At 49.8% G+C, this 15,893-nt stretch overlaps 4 protein-coding genes across 4 annotated transcripts; 3 read left to right on the forward strand and 1 right to left on the reverse strand.

Moving 5' to 3' along the window:
- Positions 1–2,193: 2,193 nt before the first annotated feature.
- FIESC28_05613 (uncharacterized protein) lies at positions 2,194–3,705 on the forward strand (the record flags this gene model as incomplete). The annotated part of the gene is made up of 1 exon (XM_031159758.1): positions 2,194–3,705. One exon carries the CDS (start codon positions 2,194–2,196, stop codon positions 3,703–3,705), a length of 1,512 nt encoding a protein of 503 aa, XP_031016210.1.
- An 88-nt stretch (positions 3,706–3,793) lies between these two features.
- FIESC28_05614 (uncharacterized protein) lies at positions 3,794–5,122 on the reverse strand (the record flags this gene model as incomplete). The annotated part of the gene is made up of 3 exons (XM_031159759.1): positions 3,794–4,737; positions 4,792–4,969; positions 5,060–5,122. 3 exons carry the CDS (start codon positions 5,120–5,122, stop codon positions 3,794–3,796), a joined length of 1,185 nt encoding a protein of 394 aa, XP_031016211.1.
- Positions 5,123–6,070: 948 nt separating this feature from the next.
- Positions 6,071–8,871, forward strand: FIESC28_05615 (uncharacterized protein; the record flags this gene model as incomplete). Its single annotated transcript, XM_031159760.1, has 3 exons — positions 6,071–6,089; positions 6,142–6,299; positions 6,355–8,871. The coding sequence occupies 3 exons, from the start codon at positions 6,071–6,073 to the stop codon at positions 8,869–8,871; spliced, it is 2,694 nt and encodes an 897-aa protein (XP_031016212.1).
- Positions 8,872–13,297: 4,426 nt separating this feature from the next.
- On the forward strand, positions 13,298–14,356 carry FIESC28_05616 (uncharacterized protein; the record flags this gene model as incomplete). The annotated part of the gene is made up of 3 exons (XM_031159761.1): positions 13,298–13,378; positions 13,428–14,237; positions 14,288–14,356. The coding sequence occupies 3 exons, from the start codon at positions 13,298–13,300 to the stop codon at positions 14,354–14,356; spliced, it is 960 nt and encodes a 319-aa protein (XP_031016213.1).
- Positions 14,357–15,893: the final 1,537 nt, after the last annotated feature.

Here is a 15,893-nt window from a genome sequence, read left to right on the forward strand (position 1 = left end):
TATTTTAAAGACAAGTGTTGTGTGCTCAAATTCCAACTCCCCGCCCCCTGTCCATTGGCTGTCGCTAGTCTGGAGACGTGGATATCTCTTATTTCGCGGATACCTTCTCTATCTCCGACTTTGAACGGCCAAGCTCAGACACAACCAATCTCTCTATTTTTATGAGTGATTATCTTGCAGAAATGCAGTCAGCGTGGGTCGGTTCGTTTCATCGCCGCTTATGAGTTCGTTCTTGGGCGGCAGGGAATGAGGGAAAAGAACTCCAATACCCCCACTTGCACATGTTGCTGAAATTGGAGTCGTACAGCAGACGATGTACCGTACTTCACTCGACAGAGAAGGGAAATCGAAACTTGGCATGCCACTCTGGAACGTGGTCACACAACCGCCCCAGTTCCTTCTCTGCAGGTGGGCGGATTCGGACAGCCTCGGGGAGTTGTATGTTCTTCTCAGACATGAGAGTCAACTAACCCTATCGTTACAAGGCTGTGTCTTTGATTTTCGCCAATTCTAGCTTCCTGCACTGGACTGAAAAATCGGTGAAAGAAATCCGCGCACAAGCAATTTTAAACTATTGACGCCCAGTGGATGAATAATCTTGTTCACGACGAGGTTGGCCTTCCAGAATGAATCCCCTCTCATTGAAACCCAAAGTTACTGCAAGATCGGGCCAAAAGCCTCTGTGATGATTGTAGACGAGTTCCTGACTTTGCCCCCACTTACATACATGGCCAACGGTTCAATCGCCTCTTGTTCGATTACGCACCGGGACAGCTCAGCTGAGACATGTTCTTTTGTCGTTGTGCATAGATTGGGTTCAGCCTCAAGGGACTCTCTCGAAGCTGGTACTGGCTGTGCAGTGAATCCTTCACGAATTCCAAAGGGACCGAGCGTACCAATCTATTCTGCACGCCTGAACGAAACCAGCCAAGGCGTTCATTTTTGTTGGTTGGTGATTTTGCAGCTATTGGATCAAGTCCGAAGGGTCTCTTTCACCCTGGAACCTTTATCCGCAAATCTTCCGTGAACTCCCCGTCAAAAATGGGGCCCCAGCACAATCTCCAAAAAAGAAAGTGTCTCCAGTTTGAAAAGCAACTCGCTTGCCTGCGGCCCCAGATCACTAAAGGAAAACTATGACACATATTTTCGAGGCCGTGAAAGATAGCATCGTACTCTGCCGCACTTCGGACGTATTGGTCCTGTCGACGATTCTGTAGCTTGTACAATAGCTTCGTTCTTACAGCGCGTCTGCGGTCCCAAGCTGTCGAAATCTGCCGAACCGATCTGCAGACTCAAGTCAAAACGTCATAGCCCCTGCCATCCGCTTACGTGGGGGCCCTGAAGTCTCGCAAGGCCAATAAAGAGAGTCCTGGACGGTTGCAGAAAATCAATTCCCAGCCTGGCCCACGGTGTCGTCAATGATTCGCCTCCATCACGTCGAGGTCGAGGTCATGATGAAGTCCAACGGTGACACCCATCGGCATCAGGGCAGTTTGGCCCTTGTCAGTCTTTGCACAAGTCTAATACTTTGATGAGCCAGTCATCGTAGCGTCTTTGGTTTTCGGAATGGTTTTCCTTTGATGGTGAAACCACGTTATCTAGGTTGTGACAAGAGCCATGAGACACTGAAAACTCTCAACCAATCAATCGAGACGAATCGCTTCTCCGAATCGGACCACGCTCACGTCCGAGTCCACTCAATGTTAAAACCGAGTTTTGGCCTCGACTCCTTTTTTGAGTGAGTTCCTACTACGTATACCGAAGAAAAGCGGAAGATGAGACGCGACGAGATATCTTTTGAGAGATGGCAGTGTTTGCCATTCTGGTTGTGACAGTATTGACGGAGAGGCTTGCTTTGTCAACATCATTCTTTCAAGATCGGAAGAATCACATGATATGGCACGTGATCGGATTCGGCCAGACATCCGCTGGCTGTTTACTTGTTCTTGGCCCGTGCTTCTCACTATTCCTGGTTGGTCTGATTGCAGACGCGACCTCAAGTGAATGTATCGCGTCTCATGAGTATGTCTAAGCATTAATTATTGGCTCAGTCTATACTAAGAGATCAATAAACCCCTGCCTCAACTAAACACCAATCAGAGGAAGAGTCTTGTGGTTTTATTTTGCGTATGACTTGCTTCGAGCGCTGACTTTCAGTCTTTGTGACTCGTTATAAAAACAAACAAAACAACAATGGCCCGCTTCTCAGTACCAACGACAGCAAGGCTACCGTCCTCATTACGAATTGATGCGACCAATCCTGCTGTTGTGAAGAGTCTCAACCGACTATCACGAGAAGCACTTATTTCCTTGGCATTAGACTGGCTTGACGATGAGAGTCTACCTAATGCCGTGCCCTATATTGAGAGGAGAGATGAGGACGATGAAGCAGACGATGACCTCTATCCTCCTTGTCAGTCCATTGACGATCTTCAACAACTTTACATTGACATGCAACAACAAAAAGGGTCAAAACGAGATGTTGTTAGTAGAATCGTGGAGGGCGACTGGAGGATTGGCCTAACGCTATATCAACTGGCCATGGCAGATATGGCATATTTCGAGCAGAATCCAACATCTCAAAAATGGTCGGCATATTCGATTCTACCTCTCAAACAACCTTCTCATGATGCTGGCGAGGACCAATTGCTTAAAGTCGACAAAGAGAACCTGAAGGTTCCACGCTTCCACCCATCAACATTCCTACAAAACCTTCAGACTCATGTGCTACCAGACGTGAAGGCACATTATCACTTCCACAGACCAAAAGATATACCTGTCTTGATCTTGCGAATATTCGTTGTTGACTCACCTTACAACACTGGTTCTGCTCTATCAGGCCGAGACGCTGGTGGTGCGACCAATTTCGACTCGTCACGAACTGTGTACATTGCTTTCCCTGACGGTTCTCCCTCACTATACATCACCAAGTCTCAAGGCACTGGCTCTGCTGGCTCAGGCGAATCCAAGAGTTTACAAAGTCTGATTGTTGATGGCGTTCCTAAGGCTCTTTCACGTCCCCGTGAACGATACACACTCAAATCAGGGAACCTCTCAAGCAAGAACTTGGATGCTTTGTTAGAAAAGAAGGGATCTGGGCGCATGAACGCTGCAGGTGGCGGCTGGAGCATCTATACCAACGAATCAACAAAAGTATCGCCGTTGGACACTGTTCTTCCAAGCCCACCCTTATCTCGGGACTCATCATTTACCAGCCTCAAGCGCGGAGCGCCTTTGACTGAACGACAACAGGCATCGAAAAAGGCAAGACTTGCTGCCAAAGCTCGATTTGGTGATACGGGCATTGTCACAGATGGAAAGGGGGTCGAAAAGGTTGACATTGTGATACAAGATCCATTCCCTACAAATGTGGACTTGAGCGAAGCAGATGACAGCGGCAACGAGGATGGTGCAGAGGATGGCAGGAAAAGTCGACGGAAAAGTAAGATTGACGCAGTCATTCGAGAGGCGAATGTCGCAACGGAAGAGGACGGCAGAAATGATGCGACCACGTCCCAAAGGTGGACGCCCACCATCAAAATTTCATTCTCCGGCAATCATGTTTGGGCCGGCGTACGCCAACTTGTTGAGGCTGGGATAATAGATGGAGAGAAGATGCCTGGTTGGATGACGGGCGAGGAGGGAGTAACAACAGGACTGGTTAGGCACGGACGGATACGCGGGCACAAAGGCTCTGGTATGTGAAAAGCTGTTGGATCTATATGGCGCATGGTCTATGTCTTTTCTCTCTCTATATGATACCCCCACGACGGATCAACACGTCGATCAATTCTTACTTCTCTTCAAGTCCAAATACCTTTACTGTGTTCTTCCATGCTGCTTCGCAAACCTCTTCGATACTAACCTCCTTGATTCCCGCGATGATTTTGGCGACTCGCTCAATGTTGCAGGGCTCGTTGCGCCCCTTGACCATGGCTCCTTCTTCCCACTTCTCCTTCTTCACGATCTTGTATCGTTCAGGGACTTCAGGTTCCTTCTTTTGGTTCTTCTTAGACTGCTTTTGAGGTTTCTTCGCAGGCTCAGCAGCGTCAGTCCCGTTCTGCTCGTTTTCAGGAGCAGGTTCCTCCTTCTTCTTTTCGATCAGGTATTTGTAACCCTCGTGGCTTGGTCGGACCTCGCACCAAGGTCCATCAGTCTCGATCATAAGACGGTCGAGGTGAACTTCCTTAACAACAGCGCAGTTTTCAACTGTCTTGAAGCTGCATCCGTTGATACCAATGTACAGTCCCAAGTCCATCAACTCACGCATCTCCTCAGCTGTGCCAGTAAAACTATGCACCACACCACCCTTCTCTAGCTTCTCCAGCTTCTCACCAAACGCCTCCTTCAGAAGCCGGACAAAATCCTCGTGAGCGGCACGAGAGTGCAAGAACAGCGGGAGCTGGGGAGATATCGTAGCAGCGACCTTGAGCTGGGCAGCAAAGGAGTGAAGTTGAATAGTCTTGGAACAATAGTGCAGACGGTCATAGTCAAGACCAAACTCTCCCATTGCAACAAGGCTCTTCTGGCCTGAGGCCTGAGCCTCTGTTACAAGAGATGTAAGATCTGCAATGAGCTTCTCAGTCTTCTCCGAAGAGGGAGGATGCTCTTCCGAGACCGGAGCCTCAGGATCAGGGTCGCATGGTGTTGTGTGCTCAGACTCATGAGAGGGACCCGCTTCACTGAAGACGGCACTGCTGCAGGGATGGATGCCTGCAGTTCCAAAGATGGTCCCGGCTGTTGACAGGAGTTAGTTAGATTATCAGATTGATAAACAGGGGTCAAACTTACGATAATCTTTGGCAAGGGTGAGGGCGTCTCGGGAGTTGCCCAAATCCGAGCCGGTAACTATGAGCTTCGTACATCCGACTTCACGGGCTCTTCCGATAATGGCATCGAGATCATCGGGATGTCTTTCTTTGCCATGGTATTTTCCTCGGAAGATGGGATCGGTAAGGTTGATACCAATCTACTGGCACACGTCATGTGTTAACGGGATCTGATCTCGGAAATGACTAATCGGCCGGATATAGTAGAATCAACCGGAATTTTGACATACATCGATGTATCTGGGTTCGTAACTGGGGCCATTAGGTGGCTGGACTGTTGTAGATGAAGCCATGTTGCGAAAGTGTGAGGCTTGGAATCTAAGACTTGAGGTCCTGAAACTGCTGGTAATTGAAGATTGAAAGCAATTAAAGAGACGTCTCGATGTCATTGACTCTGACTGTCTTTATTCAACTCAATGGTGAGTCACTGAATGTCCTGTTGCCTTGCAACTGCTGTACTCTAGATGTCTTTTTTAGGCCAGAGCGTCACCAACTCAGGCAGGTAGTTTCGATACAGGGTGTTGATTGGTTGGTGAGTACGTTTTCATCAAGGTCAAGGTCTCATCCTCCAGTCAACCTGCGCTGTCCAAGCTCAGACGTAATTCCACCACTTGCTTACAGAGCCGACACATGCAATTAATAATTTGCAATGACTTCACGTGATTTCGCGCCGCTGTCTGACCCCTCTGAAACCCCACCAACGCTCTGGCAACGCAAAATGACACGGAGGGCGCGACACCGCGACATTGGAAAGGAGAGGTGGGATAGTGATGTTGTAGGGCAGAAAATGAATGCAATAGCAATAAATATGCTTGCCTGAACGCTTTCTTAACCCAATGAAGCCAGTAATCACCTAAATTTCACATAAATCACCAGCTTTGATCAGTCTCTTCTCCAAGTCCCAGCTTCTAAACGGGGCGTTGCCTTAGGTTTCAGGCGGGGCTTTTTTAATGGATTTGGTCGACCCTGTCACTGTTTGGCGCGCTAAAAACTTGGCGTCGCGTATGGTAGACGCGCCTCCTTAAAACCACATCGACCATCCGCCCAAATTTGCAAATCTCATCTCCTCAACAACCACAAACAAAACACTGGAAAATCTTGTAATAATTCTCACGTTCCCTTTCAACAAAGCGTCAATACCCTTCTAGACGCTCTTTGGCCTCTTAACTGCTTCCATCTGCAGGACCAGAACCTGCTTCACCTCCTTTACGACCTCCCCGCCTTTTCCTCTATCCGCCATCATGTTTGTTAGAAAGAGAGGTATGTACCATCAGACAACTTGGAGACTCATGGTCACTGACAAGAATTTCAGATGGACGCCAAGAGCGTGTCCAGTTCGATAAGATCACTGCCCGTGTCTCGAGACTGTGTTACGGCCTCGACATGGACCACGTTGATCCTGTTGCTATCACTCAAAAGGTCATCTCCGGTGTCTACGGCGGTGTGACAACTGTCCAATTGGACGATCTCGTAAGTGACAAATGCATTGGACCTGTTTCGACGTCAGCTAACTTGATTCCTCTAGGCTGCAGAGACTGCTGCGTACATGACTGTTACGCACCCTGACTACGCCATCCTCGCAGCCCGTATTGCCGTCTCCAACCTTCACAAGCAGACCAAGAAGCAATGGTCCGCCGTTGTGAGCGACCTCTACCACTATGTCAACCCCAAGAACAGCCGGGCATCACCCATGATTTCCAAGGAGACTTATGAGTGTGTTATGAGACATAAGGAGGAGCTTGACTCCGCCATTGTCTACGACCGAGACTTCCAATACCAATACTTCGGCTTCAAGACCCTGGAGCGATCCTACCTTCTCAAGATCGACGGCAAGATCGTCGAGCGTCCTCAGCACATGATTATGCGTGTTTCTGTCGGTATCTGGGGTGACGATATTGAGCGAGTCTTGGAGACATACAACCTCATGTCCAGCAAGTTCTTCACTCACGCCTCCCCCACACTCTTCAATGCTGGTACCCCTCAGCCTCAGCTGTCTTCATGCTTCCTTGTTGATATGAAGGAGGACAGCATTGACGGAATTTACGATACCCTCAAGACTTGTGCTATGATCTCCAAGATGGCTGGTGGTATTGGCTTGAACGTCCACCGCATTCGTGCCACTGGCTCCTACATCGCCGGAACCAATGGTACTTCCAACGGTGTCGTTCCCATGTTGCGTGTCTTCAACAACACTGCCCGTTACGTCGACCAGGGTGGCAACAAGCGACCTGGTGCTTTCGCCATCTACCTCGAGCCCTGGCACGCGGATGTCTTCGACTTCCTTGATCTCCGAAAGAACCACGGTAAGGAGGAAGTCCGCGCTCGCGACCTGTTCCTTGCCCTTTGGATCCCTGATCTTTTCATGAAGCGTGTCGAAAAGAACGGAGAATGGACCCTCATGTGCCCCAACGAGTGCCCCGGTCTTGCCGACTGTTATGGTGAGGAGTTCGAGGCTCTGTACGAAAAGTACGAGAGGGAGGGCAAGGGTCGCAAGTCTATCAAGGCCCAGAAGCTCTGGTATGCCATCCTCGAGGCCCAGACCGAGACCGGAAACCCCTTCATGCTCTACAAGGATGCTTGCAACCGTAAGAGCAACCAGAAGAACCTCGGTACCATCCGAAGCTCCAACCTGTGCACTGAGATCATTGAGTACTGTGCCCCTGATGAGGTCGCTGTTTGCAACCTTGCCTCTCTGGCGCTTCCTTCTTTCATCAACTACGATGACGCTTGTTACGACTTCAAGAAGCTGCACGAGGTCAGTCAAGTTGTTGTCCGCAACTTGAACAAGATCATCGATGTGAACCACTACCCTGTCCAAGAGGCTCGCAACAGCAACATGCGTCACCGACCCATCGGTCTCGGTGTCCAGGGTCTTGCCGATGCTTTCCTCGCTCTGCGCATGCCTTTCGAGTCTCCTGAGGCTCGTGAGCTCAACAAGCAAATCTTCGAGACTATCTACCACGCTGCCCTGACTGCCTCCGTCCAGCTCGCCAAGGAGGAGGGTCCTTACTCCACCTTCAAGGGCTCTCCTGCCTCCGAGGGTATCCTCCAGTTCGATATGTGGAACGTTAAGCCCTCTGATCTGTGGGACTGGGAGACCCTTCGTGAGGATGTCAAGACCCATGGTATCCGCAACAGCTTGCTCCTTGCTCCTATGCCTACTGCCAGTACTTCCCAGATTCTTGGCAACAACGAGTGCTTCGAGCCCTACACCTCCAACATCTACCAGCGCCGAGTCCTTGCTGGTGAGTTCCAGGTTGTCAACCCCTGGCTGCTCAAGGATCTTGTCGACATGGGACTTTGGTCTGATGCCATGAAGAACCGTATCATTGCCGAGAACGGTTCTATCCAGAACATCCCCAACATCCCTGCCGATGTCAAGGCTCTGTACAAGACAGTGTGGGAGATTTCTCAGCGACAGGTTGTCCAGATGGCTGCGGACCGCGGTGCTTTCATCGACCAGTCTCAGTCTCTCAACATTCACATGAAGGATCCTACCATGGGCAAGATCACTAGCATGCACTTCGCTGGCTGGAAGCTTGGTCTCAAGACCGGCATGTACTACCTCCGTACACAGGCTGCTGCTGCCCCTATTCAGTTCACTGTCGATCAGCAAGCTCTCAAGATTGCCGATTCTAGCTCTGCTCAGATCAAGCCCTTGAAGAAGCGTGCCCCTCCTGCCGGCTCGAGCTACCTGATGTCCTCGCCTTCTGCTATGGGCCGCACTGGTCTCAATGGCAGCAGGACTGGTTCTCAGGACAACGGATTGAACGGCAACTCCGCCAATGGCGTCAATGGCAGCACATCCGTTCCCGGCCGTGCTCCCGTCATCAAGGCTGATGTTGCGGAGGGCGATAGCCCCAAGGCCCTTCCCACTGAGCCTGCTGAGAAGGTTCAGGAGGAAGAGTTGGGCGTCAAGAAAAACCCTCAGTCCGAGGACCTAGGCAAGGACAATGAGGATCGTGAACGCGATATCTACTCAGAGGCCGTCCTGCAATGTAGCATTGAGGATCCCGAGTCCTGCATCATGTGCAGTGGTTAGATGACAGTATGATCTTTTGCATGTGTTTTTACGACAATCGACGAGTTGCATGTTTGGGAGGGAAATGATACGATAAAGCGAGGAAAGATAATATGGCTTGGAACTTGATGTTTGATCGTGTATGGGTATGCTGGGCGGCAACGATCCCCCTTGGGCATGCTTATACTGGAGTACATTGTTAGGATATTGCTATTTGAGACCCTGGCGGCCTGCTCTTTGAGTTGTAGTACATGATATAGATAGTGTACGCTGGTGCTTTTGCATCTCTGAATAATTATTTTTTGATATATTTCCTCCCCTGAAAAGCATCTACGTGCAGATGCGACTTCGACGTGTACATTGACAGTGACGACTCTGGAACCAGGTATTTGCCCTCAGTTTAGGGTAAACGAGACTATCCAGAAACTCAATTCATGATCACTCCAGTTTGGATGAGAAAACATGTTTTTCAGACTTCAGGGTCATGCAAGCACATGGCATAAAGTTTTGTCTAAACTAGAGTAAAATTACAATATCATTTCGCCTTGTCTACTCAGCAATCAAGTTTTCCGATACCCTAACAGCACTTTGCGAGAGTGGCACTTTTGTTAGGCGCCAACACATATTGTGCAGACCAAGCTGAACGTTAAGCCACAACAGTCGATTCAACGATTCTTTCTTCCGAAACCTAATCTTCCATAGCACCGCATGTCAATCAACAGTCATACACACATCAGGATATAGAGGCTCATACAATCAGACCCAAAATGAACAAACTAAGGAGTAGTAAACATGGCCACCCTGGAGCGTAGTTGGGCAAACCTCTGTGTGCTACACAGTTCGTGACACCAACAGCAATTGGACTGCGGTGCACGAATGCAACCCAATTCCCGTGAGCAATCCAGTTTCAGAGTATGCACCAGCCTCGAAATTAGATTGAGATGGAGGGTTGGCGACGTGTTAGTCTGACGAATGAGATTATTAGATGACAAGACATTGCGACACAAAAGGGAGAACCAGCCACAATATGCGAGCTGCAAGTTAGACGGTGGCTGGAAAGAGCAACATGTCTCAACTGTGAAATGCTGTTACCGGAGCGATGTTCCGACTCTATCGTAACAGTTGCTCGTCGTGCTGTCAAAGCAAGCGTCTCCATAAAGATCAACAATCAACCATGACGAAGATCACGGGTAGTACATGATCAGGCAGGAAACATGAAACGACAATTGCCAACTGGCAAGATTGTCATGATGACGGGCCGGGAAGGAAACATTGCATCTGCTTCCAGATGAAAATGAAACTGGGGGAGAGTTCAGGATGCTGGGGTGGTGAGTGACGTTAGGATGAATGGATACCCGCAAGGTCCAGCCTTTCCACCACAAGGTCCAGGCCAGGCTGGTCCAGCTCGACAAGGCCTGCGAAGTTAAGCTTGGGCCACGCGAAAAGACTGACGATGATGCGATCCATGACATCAAAGGCCCGCCTTTTTTGTTCAACCCCTGGTTTTCTTGGCTCGCTTGGCTTGTGGCTGGAGTGGCTTGGCCCGCTGCGTGGCTAGTCTGGGCACAGTTCATCATGGCCAGCTGAACAGGGAATTTGAGCATCACCGGGCTCGATTGCACGTTGATATGTTTATGGGTACAGTGTAAGTGGAACGTTCAATGGGGGAGATGAGTTGGTTCGAGTGGGGACGCCCCCCGAAAGATCCAGAATGAGTGCATTTTACTCATGCAAATGCGATGCTGTGGAAGTTAGGCGAAAACTTGATATAAGACAATAATGCGAAATGAAAACTGGGATTGGGATGATTGTACTGACAAATGGCAATCAACAAATATGATATTGCAAATTGCCGTTGCTTGCGCTGTCTGCCTCTGAGACATGTACACACCCTCTCATCACTCGCAACACCATATCTCTAACTCATCCCATCTCAATTGAGGAGAAAGTTCCCCAGGAAAAAAGAAGAACGTGATTCCCCTTCCCGGTTGCCAGGGGATCGAGAGTTAGCTAGTCCAGTGAATTGACTTGAACTTGTTTTTGGGGACTGCCAAGGATGGACTGCTGCAGGGGTAACTGACGAATCGGAGTTAGCCATGATGCCACTGGCCAACGACGATTGATCTCACTGTCGAGGATTGGATACGCGATATCACACATATTGTGGGCTATCGGTCGGATGCTTGCACAGTAGTTGATAAGTTGGGGATGGGAAGACAGGATAGAAAACCTGTGATACAAGGACGTGATTGACGGGTAGGATTGTGGTTGCTGTGGCAGGAACACAATACGGTAGGCGCCGTACAGCAATTAGGCAGGTACCCCAGATTGGCAGTCGTCATGCTTGCTTTCCTTCATGCTCAAAATTTTTGTATGCGGCCGTGATTCCGGCTCGGCGCACGAGTCCCTGCCTGCTCTTAGGTATCGAGATTGTTTTTTTTACGGTCTCGAGGAAGGCCGCCCAAAGAATTCCGTCATCGACCAGAGAAAATATCCAGTTTTTCTTTGGTGACCGGTTAGCTCCAGCTCTGTCTGTTGCCTCAACGGATTAGTTAGTGGTAGGACCGACTCAGATACGAAGCTTTGGTTAGCCTCTAGGCCTGTATAGTAAGTAAACTTCGGGTTGCTCAGGCGCACTACCGCCACTATACCGTACTATACTAGCAAATATGGTAGATCAAGCGAGAAGATCGAGTTTCGGGTTAAACAGATACATGCGAATATTACTTCTTTTGCGTTTTGGGAGGGATTCCAAAGGCTAAAGCTCTGTGCGCCATGAAGTGGGTGCCGATCCGGGTGGTTGGCGATCTGGCGTGGCAGCCCGCCCGGCTACGAACAACCAACCACTAACCCATCCTTTTTTCTTTGTTTTCCACTCTGAAGCTCGTTGCTTCTCCAACTGGTCCTTGATAATAGATGCAATCTAATACTGAAACGTATTTCAGTGGCATTAAACATACAGTTTCTTATGCTCCATACTAAAATTCTGTCAGCGGAGCAAAGGGTCCATGTAGATTCGAGAATCGCCAGCATGCTTGCTGTCCCATAAGAACCTTAACTGAGAGCCTGCTGCAAGGACTTACACCAAATTCACTGACGTGGTCAAGTTGCTGTTGACAGGGGTAAAGCAAGTATCTACATACAGCACTGTGACCTACAGCATAGGTAGAGATCCGTTTCCCGTGCAGTCCAAGGTCTGACCTCATTGTGTACCTCAGGATCGCGGCATTGACGTCTGAATCTGAGCATGTGTTGCTTGCATTGACTCAATTTCCATGAAGGAAGCTCGGAGCAAAAAAGAAAAACAAATTAGAATTGACTTGGCTCATCACAATGTCCGTCCATCGTTGACAAGCATCCCCGTAAACAGCATCATAGCTACAAGGGGCCTCCGTCCGTGTCTTTGGCGGTCCGGGCAGTCTAGTTTAGCCCGTGGCAGTAGGAGTGGACCACCGTACTAACTTAGCTTCGGTTACCGGGGGCATGTTAGCGTGGGCCCCTCCCGTGCTCTCGGTCGCCTCCAAGCCAGCTTAGCAGATTTACGCTTCAATTTGTGATGGAAGTTTCCTTACCATGCAAGATAGACGTAGACGTAGACATGGCCAGGTGTTGGCAGGCAGGGTTGTGCCGTGCTTTCCCTGCCAGACCGCCCATGCCAAGCTGAGAATTGCACCGTTTAGGCAGGGGAGCTTGCCTGCCTTGCACCTGCTCTGCTCTTGCCTTACCAGCACCCACTGCTCGCACCTGCTGGCTCAACGCAAGCAACCGTCACGCCAAGATCAGGATTCTGGTTCCCACCTCCCATAGCCCACCACTTCTTGCCTTTATTAAAGCAACAACTTCCTCCCTCTTGTTCCACCTCAATATCAATCAAGATTTTTCATTCCAACAACTCAAACATCCTCTCCCACAACCTTCAGGGCCAGTCTCACTTCGTCTCACTCTCACACGAGATCGATCGCCTTCTTTGTCACATATCACTGTAAGTTACCATCGCTTGGTTGCTCCCCAGATACCCTCTCCCTTTCCTTTGGTTCGCAACTTTTGCTTGTCAACCAGAATCCTCCCATTCCAGCTTTACGCTTGTGTGATTTGGTGTCGGAACGCAAGCACTGGAAATCACATTACGAGGTGCTCAGAGCTACACACTTCGTTGCTCTCGGCTCTTCCATACCTCGAGTGATACATGTGCCCTTGTGTCTCACGCAAACATCACTCGCGCGCCTCAGGCGCAGGCCTCCTGGACTCGTACTTCATTTATCCCCAGGGCCACCTCCCTTACTGGCAGTGATTCACTATCCATCTTCCTCTCGTTTCTCTTACTCGCTTGCCTTGCTTGCTCAACCACCTTCGTTACTATCGCCTTCTTCCTGTCGCTACAAATCTCGCCTTAGTTCTCAACTAATTCACAACTTAGACTTCGATTCTCAATCAACCAACCATCAAGATGAAGTCTGCTCTCCTCACCGTCTTCGGCCTTGTTGCCGCTGCCACCGCCCAGAGCTCTGGCGATCTTCCCCAGTGTGGTGTAAGTCTTGATCTGAAATGTCCAACGTCGCATCGCTAATATGCCACAGCAAACTTGTGCTAGCAACATGGTCAGCGCCGCCAAGTCCCAGGAGCTTGGATGTGATGCCGGCGACGTTAGCTGCCTCTGCACCAACTCCGACTTCATCTACGGTCTCCGTGACTGCTCCGCTGCTATCTGCAACGACGAGCAGGCCGCTGCTGTCGTCGCCTATGGTCTTGCCATTTGCCGCCAAGCTGGCGTTCAGATCACCACTGGTAGTGCCGGCAGTGTCTCCGCCTCTGCTACTGGCACTGGCGCCGTCCGAACTGTCCTCAGCACCCTCACCGAGAGTGACTCTACCATCACCTCTGCCCTCTCTACCATCAGCGGCACCGCCACTGACGCCAACGAGGACGATCTCTCTGTGAGCACCTACACCAGCGTCTTCACCAACTCTGAGGGTGAGGAGGTTACCAGCACCGTCAAGGAGATTCTCGGTGGAGCTGGCCTTACTACCTACACCTCCGGTGGATCTACCATCATCGAGCCTGTCGAGACTGGCACTTCCTCTGCCGAGACCGAGTCCGAGACCGCTGAGGTTACCACCTTCACCACCGACGGCACCGCTGTTGTTCGAACTCTCGTTACCGAGACTGCTTCCACTGACTCTGCTGATGCCGCCGAGGTCACCACTCTCACCAGCGACGGTACTGAAATCATCCGAACTCTGACCACCGTTACCACCGGCTCTGAGTCTGAGTCCGGATCTGTTACGGAAACCGTTAGTGACGCCTCCACCGTTACCGAGGGCTCTGATGATGCTACTGGCACTGATGCCGAGTCCACTGCCACCTCTACTGACGATGCCGACAACGCTGTAAGTTTACCTGCACGCATGCCCTTCCTTCACCCACTAACTATCTATAGGCTGCTCAAATGACTGGTGCCCCTGCTGCTGTCATTGCCGCTGCTGGTCTCGCCATGCTCCTCCTCTAAATCAAGGATGGATCAAATCTTGACGTTTAATGCTTTCACGTGGCACATGTTTGTTACATAATTCGCGCCTGTACCTCGATCTTTTGGGACCCTTAGCATACTTCCTCGGTGCAAGGAGTCGGTTTGCGGGAAAATCTTCACATAATGGAGAAATGGAAATGAGGTGAATGGAAATGACGGGTCAGGTTTTTTCTTCTTCGAGGCTTTATTAATGATGCATACGGCTTATCTCTCCTTCAATGGTCACGGCAAGAAATGTTAGAGAACGGATGGAATCTTTGATGCTGTTTGTGATAGGTGAGGAAGGGGGCGTTGACATGGGAGATGACGACGGGAGGCGGCAGACTTGTGCTGCCGTCGCACAAGACCTGTGTTGTCTCTCGTGGTTACATGGGTTCTGGGATGGTGGTGATACCCGGCCTACGGCCTGACTTCGGTGGTGGACTTTGCTTCTCACATTCTTTGAGAAATAGTAATGGATAATCTTCTTCACACACACGTCCTTCCAAACTGTGCAATCTAAATGTGAGTTGTTGAACTCAGCAGAGTGAGGCTGAGATGTTTCGTTCTCCCCGCTGCTATTGAAATCTATCTCGATCAGGTTCATCAAGGCAATTTCCGGAAATTGCAGACGTGTAACAACCTACCCAGCTAGTCCTCAAGACAATATAACCCAGCGACTGCAGTCCGCACCTTTTGCTCCGCGTTATGAAGATGTATTGAATAAGACTTTTACGGCCGAACTTTGGTACATCACTAACTTGAATGGAAGTATTTATATCTAGTTTTACCCTTGATTAAGGAGAACGAAATCTGTACGCCTCGATAACTATGTTATGGAATGTCGAATACTGTCTTACCAAGGTTATGATGAATGTTCTCTTCCCTTGCTAGGAGTGCAGGGTTGTGCAACCTCTGGGATGATGGCACTGATACGACTTCAGGGCCATCGGAACTTCGTGGAGACTTGGGCCTCCTTTCAAACTCTGTAAAGCTTTTTGTACCGTAGTGGAAATCGAATATATGGATACATGGTGTTTGACAGAGTCGTAGAGTTGTCATGGAAGATGACGGTTGCAGCCACCTTAGCCAGCACTAATGATATTGCAGTGTAGGTGCAATTTCTCTCTAACGCTTGACTACTGCAGCCTCAAGGTAACCTGGTCTTGGGATATATGCGTGTTAGGAGCAATAGTCTCCATATTCTGGCCACATTGCTTACATGCCTCGACCTTTGCTATCAAAGTATGGCCACCCAAAGGATGGATGGAGATTCAATACTGAAGCAATCTCCGACCAAGTATACCTAACCGGATCATAATGCTTCTTGTTCTCTCGCTTCGGCGTGAGACTTGACTAGTCCCGAGGCGCATGTTGTCCCCTAGGCAGCTGAAGCCCTCATCAAGAGCTGTCTTGTGAGAAGGTTATCGTATGGAAAGGGAGTTAAACAATCGGTCAAAATCTGCACCCTTATGTTAGTACCACCATTGTGAAGGGTGGAAGACTCGAAGTCGGCAGTGTAAGATTGGACTTGACC

This window comes from Fusarium coffeatum (assembly GCF_003316985.1).
Source record: "Fusarium coffeatum strain FIESC_28 chromosome Unknown BRIP53273_contig_121, whole genome shotgun sequence".
In the NCBI taxonomy this organism is placed as follows: Eukaryota; Fungi; Ascomycota; class Sordariomycetes; order Hypocreales; family Nectriaceae; genus Fusarium; species Fusarium coffeatum.